This window comes from Mixophyes fleayi, chromosome 6 (assembly GCF_038048845.1).
Source record: "Mixophyes fleayi isolate aMixFle1 chromosome 6, aMixFle1.hap1, whole genome shotgun sequence".
NCBI classification, from domain to species: domain Eukaryota; kingdom Metazoa; phylum Chordata; class Amphibia; order Anura; family Limnodynastidae; genus Mixophyes; species Mixophyes fleayi.
Window position 1 is genome coordinate 56190933 of NC_134407.1, and position 19731 is coordinate 56210663.

Here is a 19731-nt window from a genome sequence, read left to right on the forward strand (position 1 = left end):
AATATGTGTCACAAAGCACATGTCATTTCAAACTGGTTCCATAAACATGACAATGAGTTCAGTGTACTCCAACTGCCTTCACAATCACCAGATCTCAATACAATAGAATAGTGAAATGTCTTACTCTGTGCTTCAAATTGTAAACCTTTAGGCCCCTATTTATTAATGACCACTTATTTTTAGCACACGCCCTTTCAATCCTTATCGCAATGATAAGGATTGAAAGATTGCATGTATTTATTAAAAATCTTCAACAGAAATAGCAAGTCATGAAGAACTGCTGTTTCTGCGAAGATCCCTCTCCTATCTTTCCTACGGTCACTATCGCAAAGTGACCACATTTGCGATAGTGACTGGAGAGGAAAGCAGCAAGATGTGGCGAGGGGTCCGATCCCTCTACCACAATGCTCTCCCCATAGAGCAAACCTGAAAATTACACATACGGTAACATACGCCAGCCTGAGCTGCTGTACATTACCATATGTGTGGTTGCCAGTTCAGAACTTGCGGTACAGAGCAGTCCCCATAGACATCTATGAGGACTGCTCTGTATTTCTAAACAAAATGCAAAACAGCAGATATCTATGATATCTGCTACGATGCACTGTACATAAATTTGAACAACAGTTACATTTGTGGATTTTAGATGGTAAAAAGGGTTAATAAATAGGTACTTTTTGCATTAACATGGAAGACTTGTGTGGGGGCTGATGCAGAATGATTACTACTGCAGAGAATATAACAGAGGTAGGTGGCCTGTGCCTCTTAGCTGTTGTGCAACATTTCAAATGCCAGCATGGCCTCCCCCAGAATGATCATTTATTATTTATAATGATAAAATAGGGTTGTAGCACATGGTGGAAATTGGAATGGCATGCTGTAGCTTGTTGTTCCACAACAGTTGAAGTGTCACATTATTATTATTATTATTATTATGCTTTATTTATGTACTGCTAACATATTACACAACGCTGCACATTTAGGAGATCATGACACAAACAAATTTCATACAATGGCATTTACCTAGCATACAGCAATGGTAATCTAGTATATTTTAAATACCAACAGAGACATCTAGTGGTCAGTATATGACAAATATTAAATTGTGTTTACTTGAGCAGTAGTAACTAATCTTCTGTTAGAATGCAGAGGAAACAAGCATTCTGCCTGCTTAATTATATATATGCCATATATGAAGCACCAATTCGCTTTAGAACAAGTGTCCACCCCAATGTAGATGTAGCCCAAGTCTTAAACTTCTAAATACTGCACATAATCTTCTGCTTGTGCTTTAGTTCACTGATAAGATAAGAATTGCTTCTTTAGTGAGGCTGGATTATTCTATACAGAAGATATAGAAGTACTCCCATCATCACAAGACAGACAGTCCCACAAACTATAAACAAAAGACCAAGATTTCGGATTCCTATAAAGAATGTTTTACTTTAATATCACTGTATCATTCCACCACATTACTGTCTTTTAATTAAGCAACATTAAATTGCTAGAGCTTGACAGCCAGGGTGTTAGATAATACACTGTTTATACAGACAAACATGCTGCTCCCTTTAAAAAGTGAAAACAAGAATATTTACAAATATAACAACTTACCAAGATGGTGTCCTCCGTTCTCCACTACCTCATTGACTCTCCTTGCTACTCTGGCTACAGCTTCTGCCATTCTTTTTGCATTCAGACGCAATTCCTCTTCTTCCAGCTCTTACCTAAAATAATCAGAATGCTTACTCTCTGGCAAATAGTAATATTTGGTAACATGTGAGATGCAATATCCACAAACGGCACAAAATTAAAAGAATAACTCCATTTAAGATGCAGATCTCCCCCTAAACAGGTATCCTCCTCAATGGAATCCATGTAGAAACTATACTGGATGCCTACAAGAGGGGAGAGGGGCGGCTTATTGGTTGGAATTCTATAAGCAAAAATGTAATCTTGTAGAAAAACCCAGTAGAAAAACAAGATTGGATATATTAATGAATTAAGCTTAAGAGGTCTGCAGTATTTCAGTGTTCACTTCTATAAATGGTTCTGTCCCTGCTTCTCAAATTAAAACTACATACATAAAACAGCACTCTATTTTGCCATTGAAATTGTAAAGTTGTATTTGCATATTATCAGAAATCTGTTGTAGTAGGAATGTAATTATTTTTCATAGTGAAACAATTGGGAGATTACTAACACATCTGTCACATAAGCATATACATCTGGGACTTGCTTGTCAGCAGTGACCGATCTGCTCCAATATATAGCTATAGAACTGTAGTTGCAATATACTGCCATTTCCCGCCCCCCCCCCCCCTCGCCTGCCATTGTACAGAATAACAGACACAGTGCAAGTAAAACTTGTCAAGAGGCAAATATCCTTTAATCATGTGCGTGATAATAAAAGGGCGAACCTTTAATACCATACAAAATCATTTAACTGCAGATATATAAATGTATAAATTGTAGTGTGGAAAGTGTCAGGGCTAACCAAGTGCCCTGAGCCTCTACTAAATGAGAGGACAGTGAATATAGCTCCCTCCTATTTTCTTTTCAGGTGACAAAGACAGAATTTGCAGGGTTGACCCTTCTTCTTGAAGACCTCTGCAATTCGCCCTGGCATGCTGTCAATCAACTTCTGGGTCACATACTGACTGATGGCCGCCCATTCTTGCCTAATCAATGCTTGGAGATTGTCAGAATTTGTGGGACTGTGTTTGTCCACCCATCTCTTGAGGATTGACCACAAGTTCTCAATGGGATTAAGGTCTTGGGAGTTTCCTGGCCAGGGATCCAAAATTTTGATGTTTTGATCCCCAAGCCACTTTGTTATCACTTTTGCCTTATAGCAAGGTGCTCCATCATGCTAGGGAAAAAAAATTGCTCCTCACCAAACTGTTCTTGGATGGTTGGGAGAAGTTGCTCTTGGAGGATGTTTTGGTACCATTCTTTATTCATGGCTGTGTTCTTAGGCAAAATGTGAAACAACTCCCTTGGCTGAGAAGCAACCCCACACATGAATGGTCTCAGGATGCTTGTTGGCATGACACAGGACTGATGGTAGCGTTCCCCTTTCCTTCTCCGGACAAGCAGTTTTCCAGATGCCCCTAACAATCTGAAAGGGGATTCATCAGAGAAAATGACTTTAACCCAGTCCTCAGCAGTCCAATCCCTGTACCTTTTGCAGAATATCAGTCTGTCCCTGATGTTTTTCTTGGAGAGAAGTGGCTACTTTGCTGGCCTTCTGACACCAGGCCATCCTCCAAAAGTGTTCACCTGACTGTGCGTACAGATGCACTCACACCGGCCTGCTGCTATTCCTGAGAAAGCTCTGCACTGGTAGTGCCCCGATCCCCGCACCTGAATCAACTTTAAGAAACGGCTTTGGCACTTGCTGGACGTTCTTGGGCACCCTGAAGCCTTCTTCACAACTATTAAACCTCTCTCCTCGAAGTTCTTTATGATCCGATAAATGGTTCATTTAGGTGCAATCTTACTAGCAGCAATATCCTTGCCTGTGAAGCCCTTTCTGTGCAAAGCAATGATGACTGCATCTATTTCCTTGTAAGTAACCATGGTAACAGAGAAAGAACAATGGTTTCAAGCACCACCCTCCTTTTAAAGCTTCAAGTCTGTTATTCTAACTCAATCAGCATGACAGAGTGATCTCCAGCCTTGTCCTCTTCAATACTCTCATCTGTGTTAAGGAGAGAATCACTGACCTGATGTCAGCTGATCCTATTGTGTGTTTAAAAGTGTCTGCTTTGATCAAAATGTACATGATCAGGGAGCCTGAAATGCATGATAAATTTCTCCCAAAGTACTTTGGCCACAGTGGCTGCCATTTAATCCTCTGTGCAGCAGGCTTGGTAATAACAAGGTTAGAGGGCAGTCCCTACCAGGATATTTCCTATTCCACAAGTCATTTCGATGCAGAGCAAATCTATGCACATAAGTCTCGTAGGTTTGGCAATTTTGAGGTGCTACATAGGGGCAACCCAAGCTGAATGTGTCTTCTGCTACAGATACCAAATGCATCAATGACAAAAGTTGTTCTTTATCTGCCTCGTATGAGGCCAGAATTGGTCTAGGATCACACTGTAAATCTTTTTCATTCCTAAGTGAACATAGTTATGTTGTGTAGCATTAGTTTTTGATATCTCTCAGGTTGCACTAGTTGTTTTTGCTCTGGATAATTATGAAGCAGAATAAACCATAAAGACTACATAGGTCGATTTCAAACTTGACCTACTCATGCAGTAAATATGAACTATCCCTAGGTCACAATTTCTTAATGTAAGATCTTTCCTCAGTACAACTTGTCTTCATGGGCCAGTCAAGGAATCTTCTTGTTGAGCTTTGATGATATCCTGCACATTCATCTGCTGAATGGTGTCTACCACCAAAAAAACAAATTAGGTGTACATAGTGGGGACATCTTCACCTCCCCAGGGAGTCAATCATACATAACTGAGAAATCCATTTGACATGCCTCCACTGCAGTTGTACATCATACAGTCCACAGCAAGTTATTTAATTCCACCTTTCATCTCTAGTAGTTGGGTGATGTCCAGAATAGTGTCCTTCAAGATAATATCCAGCTTGGCTGTAATTAGAATTTAGGTGAGATGTAACAATATCTGTATAACAGAATGCATCAACAAGAGGCCAGAGTGGTAGATGGATTCAAATACTAGAAACTGCATAGAATTGCAACAGCAGCAGAGGCCAGGATTCCAGAATTCATTGTGGTCAGTAAACAACTTGTGGTGGATAAGAAGAGTTGAAACATAGGATTCACACTGGCAAGGACAAAACACAAAGGCCCAATAATATGACACTAACGGATTGCTAAAAGCTGCTTAATATATGAATTTCAGGAAGTCAGTGTCAGCTGTAGATTGCTTGGCTAGGGACTTTCATACTGAGCATGCCCAAGGTGTTAGTTAACTTTCTGAATAGTCACAGGATGTTTGAAAAAGTTCTCGCAATTCCTGATATGTGTGTATTTTTGTTGATCTTCACACATGGAAAGGAACCGCAATACAATAAGTTACATAGTTTTACTACAATGCCCCACTATTGGTCCTCACACCTGAAAGAGTACCCCATACAATTAAGCAGGCAGTTTTTATACTACACCCCATTTTAAGCCTTGGAATTCCAATTTATGCACTAGACAGTATCAAATGAAGCCAGACATTGACTAATGTTAGCCATGAGTCTACTAAGCCAATCTAGCTGGCTTTTACATTAAGTATCCTTCATGAGGGTAATGGGGCCTGCATAAGCAAGACCAGGAGCCTCCATTATATTTTTATTCAACTGTTTAAGGTTTCTTCAGAGCAGGAGTCCATTAAGTCTAAGCCATTCAAGAGTGAGAGTCTGCCTTGAGCAGTTCATAGAGTGGTTTGGCTATTTTAAAGTACCCCTATGCAAAGCACCTGTAGTAGCCATATAATCTTAGAAATAATCTTAGCTCAGTCAGATTTGCAAAACAATGCTATTTGCCCATTAGCTCTTCCTCTTGCAGAGACTATATGTCCCATATAATTGACAGTTATTCAGGCAGTAAATGTGAAGCTTTTTTTTCTCCAGCAATCATTGACTCTTAGAAGTCTCTCTTGATACTCTTCTAGTGTAGAGCTAAAAATGTTTAGGTTATCCAAGTACACCAGGGGGTAAATATATCAAGCTGAGTTTTCCGGCGGGTTTGAAAAGTGGAGATGTTGCCTATAGCAATCAATCAAATTCTAGCTATCACTTTGTAGAATGTACTAAATAAATGATAGCTAAAATCTGATTGGTTTTTCAAACCCACCGAAAAACTCTCAGCTTGATACATTTACCCCCAGAAGTGCACATGGGATTAGATCGCTCAAAACACGAGAAATCAGACAGTAATAGGTTAAAGCTGTTTTCTCTTCAATATCTCGGCTCATGGGTACTTGATAGTAGCCAGATCAGAGACAGAAGACTGTAACAAGGTCCTGCTTAAAGCATCTAGAGTTTCCTCTATGAGAAGCAGATTATACTGGTGCAGTATAATCCATTTGTCTACAATCCGGTGGTCAACAGATAGTGTCAGGATTCACTAGGGTTCCTTCTGTTCTGCCTGGGATTGGTGGTACTTCACCCAGAGGCGCAGAATCTAACAAAGTGGAAGGTTTTCACCAGAGGTTCCCGCAAGGGAATTTGGGCTTGGCAGCTTTCACCCTGCAGGTCGCGGCCCTCTAGGGGAGTTCCCAGTGAGCAGTGATAGTGAACCGAGTACAGAGGAGAATGTAGGCACTAGATATCCACAAATGAGGAGTACTGAGTGATGCTCAGCAATAGTCCACAGAGAGACAATAGGTGATTTGCAGCAGCACACTTGGAGAGCAGGTAACAATGATCTGCAGTAGTTACCACGAACGAGTGGAGCAGGTAATAGGTGATTGCAGCAGAGTGCATGAGCTGCTTTCAGGCCAGGAGTCTGACGAGAAGAACCAGCACTAAGAGGAGCTGGGAGGAGCCTTATAAACGAGAGGTAGACAATGGATGAACGGGACAGGTGAACAAAGGTGAGATGATTACCTGCGCATGTGCAGAGCTGATTGCCGGCCTGACAGCCGGGGAAGAAGCAGGGAATGAATGATACTTATGTTACCGGGTGGCAGCCGTGGGTGAGCGGCGTGTGACAGATAGGCATACTGAGAAGTACAATTACAAATGGAGAGGCAGAAAGACTTTTAGTTTATGTTATAATCAGTTCATTCTTCATCAATTTAAGTATTTGCAGACAATCATTGAGATCCCTAAAATTGGTTCTTTTGGAAAAATGGTGTGGTGTTCAGACAAAAGATATGTAGGGCAATCTTTGCACACCCTATGTCCATCACTTCAGTTTAAAACTCAACTCTCCTCTGAGAAAAAGGTGATGTTTCTATTATGGACACTTCAGAGATTCTAAATAAGGGTTTGCACCCCTCGCACTGGATAACTACCCACTAGCAAGGTTACCACAGAATGAGGAATAACATTCTGACTGCAATCACAAAAGTAAGTTGATATTGCTAACATCACTCATTATTTTCAAATATGGCTTTCCAACCTTCTTCATTACATCTTCAAGTCCTGATTGAATCACAAAGTTGCTTCCCTGTCCTTGAACACTCACACTAGACCTTTAATACAACTGGTTATATTTCTACTGGATAGTGCTGTGACCGCCGCAGTTGGTGGCCTCTCAACAATTCACCAACTTACTTTCAGCTTGCATCAGATAATTCATCTCTGCATATGGCCGCTGATGCAATAACAATCTGAAATGCAGCCAAGACAGAATATTTACTCTGGCTCAGTGATCGAAGTGGAGGTGTATATGGTGGTGTGCCATACCATAAAGCCACTACTTCTATTGCCTTCATTGTGAAACTATAAAATTTCATTCACATACATTTTCTATACCGCAACTTCTAAATTTCCACTTCAACCACTGCTCTGGCTGAAAATTGCAAATACTGAATAATGGGCAGCTAGTATTGAAACAGTTTAATACCTACCTGCTAACTAAACTAAGGAAACTATGAAGAGACTAAGGGGAAATTCTAACAATAGTGATATGACAAAAGGTTTAGTTAATACAATAATTTTGTTTCTTCACCTGTGATTCATAAATTGTAGTGTACTGCCCTACATATTTAGGTATACCCATTTGAATGTTATACAGTTCCTGGGTTGTGGTGTAAAATTATGTTGTAATGTAAAGTAATAACATACTGGTCTAAAACAAACAAAAAAAAAGAAAAGAAAGGTTTATTGAAGTTGCTGTTCGTGATCACTGCAGAAGGTACTGAGTTAACAGGCTCCACAAGACCATTGCAAAAGGATAATAGCTGGTTTACCAAAGTGGTAGAAGTGAACCTCCCTCTACTCCTAACCAGGTGGCCAATCAAAAGGAGGCTGGCAGCCCAGACAGCTCGAACCACCACAGAGTGGGAGAATATGCACCAGTGACTTAATGTTCTGCTGGCAGTTAGGCTCCAACAGGGGAGGAGAAAGAACCTCCAAGATCACCACAGTGAAACATGCAGTTAATTACAAAATGGATCCATAGAGAAGAGTGTATCCATATGACCAAACATTGGTGCCTGATAGGTTAATGTGATAAAAGAATGAAGAACCAGAAAAGGGTACATGGTTACCAGTTGATAAATAAAAAAAAACATATGACTCATCTAACACAACAATGATTGTTGCTTTCCTATAATTACACGCCTGTTTAAAGAACAATCTGTGTTTGAAATATTTACTTTATAGATGTTTACATGTGGCAGCCATGTATGGCTGCTTATCTCTCTTACCCACATTTTCACTCTCTGTAAAAAATAAATATAATAAGACCACCCTGTTTACTTTAGATTATAATTGTGCTGAAGCTGTCAGCTTCGTAAGACCTGTAGCTTACAAATTATTATTTTTTCTTGAAGATTGCATGGGTTAAAAAAAAGACCATCACATACACACTAGAATATATTTCTTTTTCTTAGTTTTTTAGCAATATTTTTTTGAATAAGGGGGATGGGGAGTGTGTATATTTAGTTTGATTAAAATGTATTTATGTCAATGTGCACACTGAGTGAGTTCCTCGCTTTTCAAAATCTCCCTTCACTCGTTCTCCTCTTTTTCGTAAGTAGTTGTTGACCACTGTCCTCTTTTCATACCCGGCATATAGGATGTGACACAGACTTTTATATAGAATCAAAACTCTGTAGAGCAATTCCAGCTGTACTCCCCATCCAGAATTCCCCTGCTGTGTACCCTTACTATACCTTTTTCCCCCAACTATCTTCCATACTCTGTCAGTGTCGCTAGCCCAATGTGTCCCCGTAAAATTCCATCATGTCTCTTAGGATTAAATCCTTAAATGCTAATGGTGTGAACTAAAAATCCAACCCCAAAAACACACCATAGCTTTCCAATATCTTAAATGTCAAAGAGCGCAAATAGTACTCCTACAGGATATACATTTTTACACACACACACCCAGGGCTTGCAAACAACACATTTCCGCAAGGTTTTATGTAACGATCACAAGTCCAAGAGTGTGGCTATACTATTTCACACCGCCAGAAGTTAGAGTACTTGTACTGAGATTTCTCGTATACAAGTGATAACGGTGAGCGCTCTCTAGTAACCATAAAGAAGACCCAGGGCAAGAAAGAGAAAGGGATATGCTGCCACTATTCCCCCCCAAAAAAAAAGAGTATCCTGAAAGTACTCAAGGGCAAATTTAAAAAGAATATAAGGGATGGGCGCAAGTAAATGGGGAAGGGAACGGAAAAAACAAATACTGTATAGCAAAAAATCTGTTATCTAGCAATATATATACAAAAATGTCCTCTTTGATTAGATTCTATCCATGTCTAACAATAAGCATGTATAAATGGTAGATGAAATATTAATTTGTGGCTGACATGTGTATAAAATGTTACATATAGACACCTTAAACCATACATATAAATCAGATATAGGATTATAAGCAGTACCACTGTAGGTTGCCAACTTAGGCTGATGAAGTCACGATTGTGACGAAACGCGTTGGAGCCTATAATTTTTCAGTCACGTCCCCAGTCGTCACGGGGATTCCCGGAAGTTCGGAAACCCTGTACCCGGCAACATCAAACTCACCAAGCGGGATCTACATCTGTATGGGTCGTTAGACGCCAGCCCGCACATTAGGAGTCACACACTCAAATTTTTGTATATATATTTCTAGATAACAGATTTTTTGCTATACAATATTTGTTTTTTTCCGTTCCCTCCTCCTTCCCCATTTACTTGCGCCCATCCCTTATATTTCACAACTCCGCCCCAATCATAGGTGCCTTTTTTAGTGATTTTTTTTATGAAACTTTCTCAGTTTTGAAAAGGGCAAATAATAACAGATGGGGCCTTCTACACAATCTTGGAACTTAACTTAGATAGAACAGGTCCTTCCAAGCTCTCAATAGGACACTTGAAGGATTTGCGTAATTTGCCAGCCTTTTCAAAGATAATAGTCTTTAGGATTTAAGGCAGGTTCTATACCACACATCCCATTCCTTTTCACATAACTCAGCGCCTCACAAATTATATTCCTGCATATAAATGATTTTTGTAGACATAAACCCACCAGATTCCTTTGAACAGTTAAGATTGTATTGCTTCTGTTCCAATAGGATATTGGCCTCAGTCTGGTACAGCCTGACAAAGCTATACCTGGTCATCAAGCAGTGAATAATACTGAAAAAACAATAGACCCACAAACAAAGCAGCTGTACAGGCACTGTTTGTTGCCTTAGATACAGAAAAGGCATTTAACAGGCTCACCTGGCCCTTTATTTATAACTCCCAACAAAGGCTTGTTATTAATGAACATTTGACACGTGGTATAGGGTCATTCCATGCCAAATCATCACAGTTTCCAATCAGACCATCTCAGATTTTTTGTGAAATTTGGTAGGATGACAGATGACAAAGTTACCATCATATGTAAAATTATATGTAAAATTATAGCCCTCAGTGATACACGGTGTTCATGCAACAGGGATGCAAACATAACAAATGTAAAATTTATACTTGTAAGAGCAAATAAAACAAATCATAACTTTGCTTCTAATTGTGGTTGAACTTTCATGTTGGTCTTGTTTTGAAACTAGGGGACCTTAGTTTTCATTAAAAAATTGTTTTATATTTAAACATTGATTTCTATACTTCAAGGTCACATGATGTAGTTTAATTTTTTTGTACATAAAGTATGTTATGCAGTTAAATACAATCTCTCTTTGGTATAAGTTTCATTTTGGAAAGCCTTTGGGAACAGGAGTAAAATCTGAAAATTATACATATCACAATCAATGAATACCTTAACACGCTATTACAAGATTTCTTTACCATAGAATGATGTACAATGCTGTGTACAATGCTGAGGAAAACTTACGAGTCAGTGCCTCCTCCTCCTCAGCAATGCTTTTTCTGTGTTTTGGGTGTCTACAGCAGGTAGTGTGTAGGGTGGTCCAGTTGCAGTCCGGGGATCAACCATAATGAGAACTTGTTCTCTTGGAATGTTCAAGATGTCTGGCTGATAACGGTACACATATGATGGTGATGGACCATTGTGATGTAGAAAACTAATTAAAACCTCCTGTGATGTTGCATTCATATTCATGACACAACCTAACATCACGCATCATAATAGACACAAGTCACAAAACCTTTTATTTCTTCCAAAGGCAATGTTTTATATGGAGTATTTGTTTACTTCACTTCACTGGATGAGTCTGTAGAAGACCTCTTCATTATTAAGCTATTCCGTGCTCCTGGTATGAAAGCATGAAATGTTTGAGTTCCCGGCACTCGTCTTGCTTCCTCATGTCGGTTGTGTAGCAACTTTTCAATCTCCATTATTTCTTTTTTAACACACATATACAGAGTTCATATTCTTGATATTGTCCTTTACCCAGTCAAACAGTTGTCTTTGAGTCATAATTTGTTCTATATAAAGATGTTGTAAACTCCCCCTAGCTGCCAGCCTCTAAGCAGTTTTGCCAAGTCCATCACATGAATTCTTCCCATGTGGCAAAGAAGGACCACTCGGTTGGAATCCCAAAATCAACTTGATGATGTACCAAGTTTGAAAAAACCTTTTGTTTTGTATTGGGCTGCACACCCATCTGAAAAAAATAACATATATCTTACCTATATTTTGTAAGAGTTGTTTTGGCAATTAAATGATATGTTTTTGGAATGTATTTACAACTACTGTATTGTGTTGCACACAATCTGATATGACAACGAAGTTTGTACATGACAATTTCCCTGCTTTCGTTTCTCTGCAATAAATGACAAATGGGTGAATTGTGGCATGGGCATTATCCCAGTGAAAACCTTACACCTCATCTTGTAGAATGAATATCACAATGATTTTGCCAATATCTATATCATCCTTAAGGCTTTTCAGATATGACGATTGATGAACAGCAATGAAAGAATGTGTGTGTAGTTGAATTAACTTCAAAGTGAATAATTCAATGAAATCTTCGGAGGACTTGACAAGTGTCTCAAGTGTGCAGGTCTGTGATGTAAGCCACTGCTTGAAGGTAACCATTCAAGGACATTCTCTTCTATTATATTTTCCAATATGGTCCTCAACTGAACACATTCTTGGAGAAAGCACTCTATTTTGGGTGGATTGCATATCACATTTGCCAGATAGTGTTAGTAAGTGAATAGGTGGTCCTCCATTAGTTTATTTAATTTGCACCCTTCCTTTTACAGTTTCACATTCTGATGTATAGCACAAACACAGTGTGTGTACCATTTGCTTCCACAAGAACACAGTTTTTGGTACGCAGAGAGACAAATAATGAAAACCCCACGTTTATATTGGGATGTCTTGGTCCCTTGTATCACCAGTTCTCGATGCAGAAACTGCAGCCAGACTGAATAGAACACTGAGAGAGACACTACAAGACAAGTCTGAGCTTGTTTCTTGCATGGTTAGAGCAAAAAGGGTTCAACTACCATACTTAATATCTCTTTTACTTCTGTTCCCAAAGGCTTCCCAAAATGAAACTTATAACAAACAGAGATTGTATTTAACTGCATAATATACTTTATATACAAAGAAATGAAACATACACTTTTTTAGATATTCAAAATCAAAGGTCACATCATGGGACCTTGAAATGTAGAAGTCAATATTTAAATCTAAAACTATTTTCTATGAATACTAAGGTCCCTTAGCTTCAAAACAAGACCAACATGAAAGTTTGACCTTGCAAACATAAAGTTTACAATTTTTTTGTCATGTTTGCAACCCTGTTGCATGAACACTGTGCATCACTGAGGGCTAAAATTTTACATATGAAAGTTACTTTATGTCGTCTACCATACTACAAAATTTCACAAAAATCTGAGAGATGGTCAGGTTTAAAAGTTACTTTTTTTGTGATGATTTGGTATGGAACGATCCTATTGCAGCACTTTATTGCAATCCAACAGCATCTGGTTTGGCAGGTTCTAAGAAGAGATGGTAGTTTTAAAATAAATTCAGATAAGTACAAAATTCTACTTTTAAACCTCTGTCTTGATGCACTAAACCTTCTCAAGACTTGCAAAATCAAGTACCTGGGCACTCACCTGACCAAAACATACATACAACTTTTTTCTGCAAACTTCCCACCTCTCATTGAGAAAAATAAGAGAAGTTTAGCAGATTGGAATAATATAAACATTTCTTGGATTTGCGTTATTTCAAACCCTTCTAATTCAGATCTCCTCTCTATATTTTAAGAATCTGCAACAATGCATATCCAAGTTGGTCAAAACATAAACCCAGGATATGCATCCACCTTCTTTACAAACACTATAAGGACGACGGTTTAGGCCTCCCCAATATTGCTAAATACTACCTAGAGGCATATTACACAATCGATTCTGTGCCGTTTAAATGCCGACATTGAAGCAGACTTACTGGGCCTGCTTTTCACAGTTTCTAAACTGAATCTCACATAGAAAATGCCTCTGTGCTAGTGCAGCTTCCTCACACCTTAAGATTCTCGCTCTCCATAAGAAACCAGTGCGTAAAGGTCTACAAAATAGTTGCCAACCCCGCAAGGATGACTCCATTATGTTTCAACCCTGCTTCCCCTCAGGGGTTAACAATAAATCAGTATGGCAGAATAAACCAGCGTTGCCCCTCTCTGTTAATATGTTGAGAGGTGATGGTATCCCTACCACCAATGCTAGAATATGCAAAATAACTCTTGGCGCTCCACCAGTTGGTAGCCAAATGACTATCAGTGTACAAAGTAATGAAAGATGATGTTTAATATATAGTGTGTAAAAAATATGGCATGTACACAAAGTAATAGTTTACACAAATGTATGATTCTGGCCAGAATCAATATAAATCATTAAAATAGCATGCAACTGCACAGGATCTATGTGGTCACAGTATGTAAACAATGGGTGTTCACAATGCTAGAACGTGAGTCTTCCAAGCCTAAAGGAATATCAAGTGTCCTGCATATATGCATCAATACAATGAGTCTCTTACGATTGCTTCAGTTCCAATCATATGTGAGCACAATGTTTCAAGTAATATTTCCTTATGCTTGAAAATGTCAGTATACATACATTCATCCAGAGGATGTGTGGTACTCACACTTGGTAGCAGGGTAGGCTCCATGTGTACCCAATTCTTCCTCCATGGCTTTCCTCCCTTACCTCCTTCCGATGTGTAGGAGGCTATGTGCAGTGAAGTTGTGCCATTTAAGGAATGTCAATCCTTGCGCAAGAGCAGTACGCTCCGTCCATGTCAGTGCTGTTCCTCCTCTCTGTCTGAAGCTGCTTGTGTCCCGCAAGTCGGGCGAATCGTCCGGCGTTGCAGTTATGAAGGTGAAATATTGTATCTAGTCCTTAATAGAAGTATGTGAGGAGTCTAAGTAAAGTAGTCAGTCTGAAAAATAGTAGTTAAACCAACACGATTCGGTATAGAGGCTTCTTCAGGGATATAGCAATGTGAGTCTGTAGCCAGTTTGCATGTTTAAATATCCCTCTTCTCGATCCATGATTGGCCATGTGGGGAGAGTAGGAGGCGCTGATAGGCGACTCATCAATCAGTAGGTGAATACATAGATAAGTGTGACTTGCTACAGAACAGTCTTTTAGCATAATGAAATGGATACAGTATAATCAAATATCTCATTAGCAAAACTACACACAGGTACTTTCATTGATATGATATGGAGTCAAGGTACATGTCCAAATACCCACAAAGATAGATACGATCCCTGCAGTGGGTGGAATATATGTTATGTGCAGAAATGAGGTATATAGAACAGAATGAGAAAGGTACTAAATGTAGTGAAAATAACTATTGATAAAACTAGCTCTCCAGGAAGCTACTCAAGTCAAAATATATATTGAGACCATGTGGTGTTAGAGTTCTCATATCACATATCCATTTGGCTTCTTCTCTAGAAATTTTTGTTAAATAGTTACCACCTCTCCAATCTTGTTTCACTTTTTTAATTCCTAGGAATTTAAGAGAGGTTGCATCGCCGTTGTGATGTTTCGCATAGTGCTCGGATACACTGTGACCCTCAACCTCGTTTCTGATGTTTCTGCAGTGTTCCGCTGGTCTAATTTTTAAGTTCCTTGACGTTCTACCAATTGTCACACTTGACGGCTCTGAGAACATCCCGAAAGGTTGCTTGTGTTGATACTACCCTCCTAGAGCTGCAGAATCTAACGGAGGGAGGTGTTCACCTCCCGCAAGGGAGTATGTGCTTAGTGGCTCCCAAACCGCAGGTCGTGGTCCTCACAGAGGGTCACGAACGAACCTGGAAAGAGAACCTAGTATGCAGGGACTGGAGAAACAAGAGAGGAACAGTGGGGTGTGAAAGCCCTAGAATCTGGATGGTTGAGAGGTGAGATACTTTGTGCACCTGTGGTAGCTCTGAAAGTCCTGTCTAGCTGGGAAGCTCCTAGAATCAGGATGACATAGAGGTGAGATATTCTGCAACTTGTCGGTGGCGGAAACAAGCACCAGGGCATCAGGCGCAGAGTGATAGCGAGACTTTCTAGCAGACAGTCAGGAAACAGAGAAGATGAATGGAGGATATCACAGCACCGGGATACTGCAGATAGCATAGAGAGCCGTGGCGTCCGTCCAGAGAGATGCCGTCGGTGATGAACAGGTAAGTAACAGTGGGGCGCCTATCTGCAATCAGCGGGTCTGAGTCGTGACTCCAATATATTGTTTGTGACATTGTAGGAGATAGATCGCCCCTGTGGTGTCACATGTAATTTTTTCTTTTTCTTAAGGTTTGATTTAAACTCTGTGACAGGTGTGGTGATATGGACGCTTGTGTTCCTGCATTGTACACTGGCAGTCATTTGTCTACCAACTGGTATAACTATAAATCATTTAGCGAGTGGACTAAGCATGACAAAGTTCTTACCAGATTTGACTCCCTTGTGCTCACTCCCCAATTTTTGCATCTATAGACATATATTTAGTGCAAACTACTGCCTAGTAGCAGCGAATTGGAAAAACAGAGTTACCCCTAGTCACAGCAGCCATCAATAGAATCTGACTAGTGTACTGCCTTGAGCACATTACTAGCATACTGCATGATTGCCCCAAACATTTCTGTAACACCTGGATTGAATATCATGAGGCCCCACACTAATTAATATTGACTTGACTACCTAACACAAACACCAGGGGTGCATTTACTAAACTGCAGGTTTAAAAAGTACAGATGTTGCCTATAGCAACCAATCAGATTCTAGTTATCATTTATTTAGTACATTCTACAAAATGATACATAGTATCTAATTGGTTGCTATAGGCAACATCTCCACTCTTTTAAACCCAGGGTTTAGTAAATATACCCCCAAGACTCTGGCTACCCTTCCTTCTCTCTTACCCACACCTCTATCCCCCTACTAACACGTCCCTCCACTTCACCCCGCACGACTTATAGAAGTATGCTGTATTTTATAGCAGCTGGGTATAGCAGTGTGTTGAGTACAAACATAGATTACCATAGCAAACTGATTAAATCAATCTGTACTAAATGAATATATCAAATGTATAAATTGTGTCTTACACCCCTCCCCCATTTTTGTCCTTTTTGTGTAGAGGTGTTGGCAAGTTTATTTGTAACTCATTTTTCATGCCTTATGGACCCCTTGTGTATTATATGTGGACTACAATGGATGAAAGAACTGTCATTGTTGAGCATCTCATACAACCATACCCCGACCAGGGGCTTTTGTAGTTCCATATCAGCTGGATCCACAGGTCACCTATCTCTCCTTCCTGCATTGGAACAAGCAAGAGTGAGAGGAGGCCACTGGTGGTGGCTCATTCTGAGCATCCAAGAGGTATGAAGTAAGGGAGAGCAAGAGACTCGATGTGTTAAATGAAGATTGGTAGTGATGTCATGCCACTACATCTGCTATCGCCATTCACTGAGTAGGGTCAGGATATGACCCCATCTCCTGCATTTTACATGAATGCTGCACAACAAGACATTATGCTGTGCAGCTAGTTGCAGAAGACAAGAAGTAAAACATTTTGTACATTATGTGCAATTTATAAAATAAATAAAGTGAGTTAATCACTTGCATATCAACTGCTGAAAGACAGAAAACACTTTGTAAAGAATGTTGCAAATAATGCAAATGCGTAATGTTTACATGTCTCAACATGGCATTACTGAATGACAATAGCTGTTTAACCAGTAAACCCTGAAACTCAATTACGTTTAATATTTTAGAGAGTGAGGCATAACAAGACATCCTTCTTGCCCTATGAATAAGGTCACGAATGTCATCAATAGTGTTTTTTCTGAGAGAACAAAATAATTGGCAACACCCAGTGAGGCACATAATTATAACAATGTGACATTCACTTCACATGAATATCACATTGTTACATAATTGTAACAATGTGATATTCACGTATTAGTGCTGACGTGCGCTGTGCAGTTTGAGCACATGGATCATAGGTGAATGGGGGAAGTACATTGTCAGAGTGATCAATAATTATTCACATGCCTGCTGTATTTTCATGCAGTATGTGAATGAACCCCAATACAGGTAATATCTTGTGGTATAAAATGATCAATTAGTTGCAGATGTTCACATACAAAAATACATATTAGACCAGCACATCCTTTAAACAAGTTGTGTAGCAAATATGTCGAAATAAAGGCTAAATGAATAATTGGTAAAATTAAAAGCACTTGTGTTTCCAGAATGTGATCGTCTAATCTGTATTTACTTTATAGGACCCTATTAGCTCTATTAACTTTATTCCATCTCCGCAGCTAGGGTGCTTATTATTAAAAAAAAAAAAAGCCAGAGACTCATTCTCCAAATCATTTATATTATATTATAGAAAGTTTACATTAATAATAATTAGTATTAACAATAAACTAATCTTGACTTAAATCCACAAAACATTGTTTGTGACCAAGTATCTCACATAAAACCTAAATTCCAAACAGAAAGCACATCAAATATATATCCTCCAGTGGTGTACACAAATGCTTTGGTCCTCCCATTCCTCACATCCACAGAACAACAAAATTATCAATCAATTATTCCATATACACAGATCACCAAGACATTCAGAGGTCATACTGAATAGGCAAATCACAATATAAGATACTCTTGTGGTCTAAATCATTTGGCAATAGGGTAATTATTTGAATAATTTTTGCTCCCACAAAGTAGAAAACTCATTTGAGCAAAATCCCTATTCAAACTCACATAGTGTAACTACCTTAACAGAGTGTGTATAGCCTTAACTAATTTTTATCCAGTCAGATTAAATTTCTGTGTCATCATCAACTTGATGATGACAACCTCATCAAGATTCACTAAAATCTTAAAGATATATGCAACTCAAAATACACATATAATTTTTTTCTCTTTATGTTTGGCACGTAAAACTGCAACCTAAACTTAATCAGGGATTTAATCTCACCAAATGCCACTGTCCTACAGATGCTACATCTCCAGTTAAGTCAGATTCAACATTATTAAATACAGTATAAAACAATGCTACCCTGTATTTACAATTAGACAACTGGATAGTACAGTTGTTACTGGCAGTTGCCATCTGTTTCTTGAAATGGATTGATTAGATTTTCTTTTGGAAAATAAAAAAGAAAACAGCAACCTGCAATCACAGTATGTACTTTCAATGTACACAGGCCAAAAAGAAAAAGGAAACCAAAACGGATAAACCACTCAAACGGACCAGGTTACATTTTATTCAACTCAATGCACAAAATTCACAAACTGAGTTTTGTAAAAATATTTTGTTTAGCATGAAACCCAGAAAGCAAGAAAGTTACAAGTAATCCTCTATGTATAGAAATAAAATAGAATACTGCACAGGTCGAAGCTTCAGACTACAGAAGCATTAACTCATCAGGACAATCAAGCATAAAACATACTGTAAAATTCCACATAACAAAAAAAAAAAAACAATAAATGTGAACTTTCCTTTTAACTTACACTCTCCTCTTTGAGCATTAACACAGTCTGTGCTGCGAATCAGTGTTTGTTGCCTCTTTGTGTTACAATATTTTTTATATGAAATATATCTTTATGTATTAACAGACGTTTCACTTCAGGGACTTGCAAAACACAGGGCTAAGGGTGGGCCTGGATTTGTGGATATATATTTATTATTATTATTATTATTATCTTTGACGTATAAGGCACCACAAAGGGTCCGCAGCTCCGTACATTACATATACAGAAAACAGAGAACCAAGACACAACATGATACAAAAATATATACAAACAGAGGTGACAGGGTAAAGCAAATCAGATTATTTCTGGGACAGATAGTGAAAGAGAAGGTAGAAATCAGCGAGAACAGGGCAAGAGGTACAGAGGGTAATGGAAAAGTAGAAGAAGCCCACAAGGAAAGAGGGCCCTGCTCATGAGAGCTTACATAGTACACTGGAATGAATTTCAAAAGCACAGGGTGTACCTTATTTTATCATCTATCTGCATTCATTTGTTCTATATGCCAGCTTAAAAAAAAAATGGTAATTATTACTTTCATACTCTCCCAATTCTTTAAAATGACGGCATGAAACACTCTAGTGGTCACAAAGTAGGGGAGCTGTGACATTATGAGGGAGCATATGAATATTCATGTCTGAG

At 38.9% G+C, this 19731-nt stretch overlaps 1 protein-coding gene across 1 annotated transcript in view; it reads right to left on the minus strand.

Moving 5' to 3' along the window:
• The window catches only part of LRRC20 (leucine rich repeat containing 20), a 373282-nt gene that overhangs the window by 345069 nt on the left and 8482 nt on the right, over positions 1-19731 (minus strand). The window contains exon 2 of the mRNA XM_075216594.1: positions 1612-1724. Coding sequence (XP_075072695.1) covers positions 1612-1681 — 70 coding nt within the window. The 5' untranslated portion in view covers positions 1682-1724. The remainder of the gene's footprint in view (positions 1-1611; positions 1725-19731) is intronic.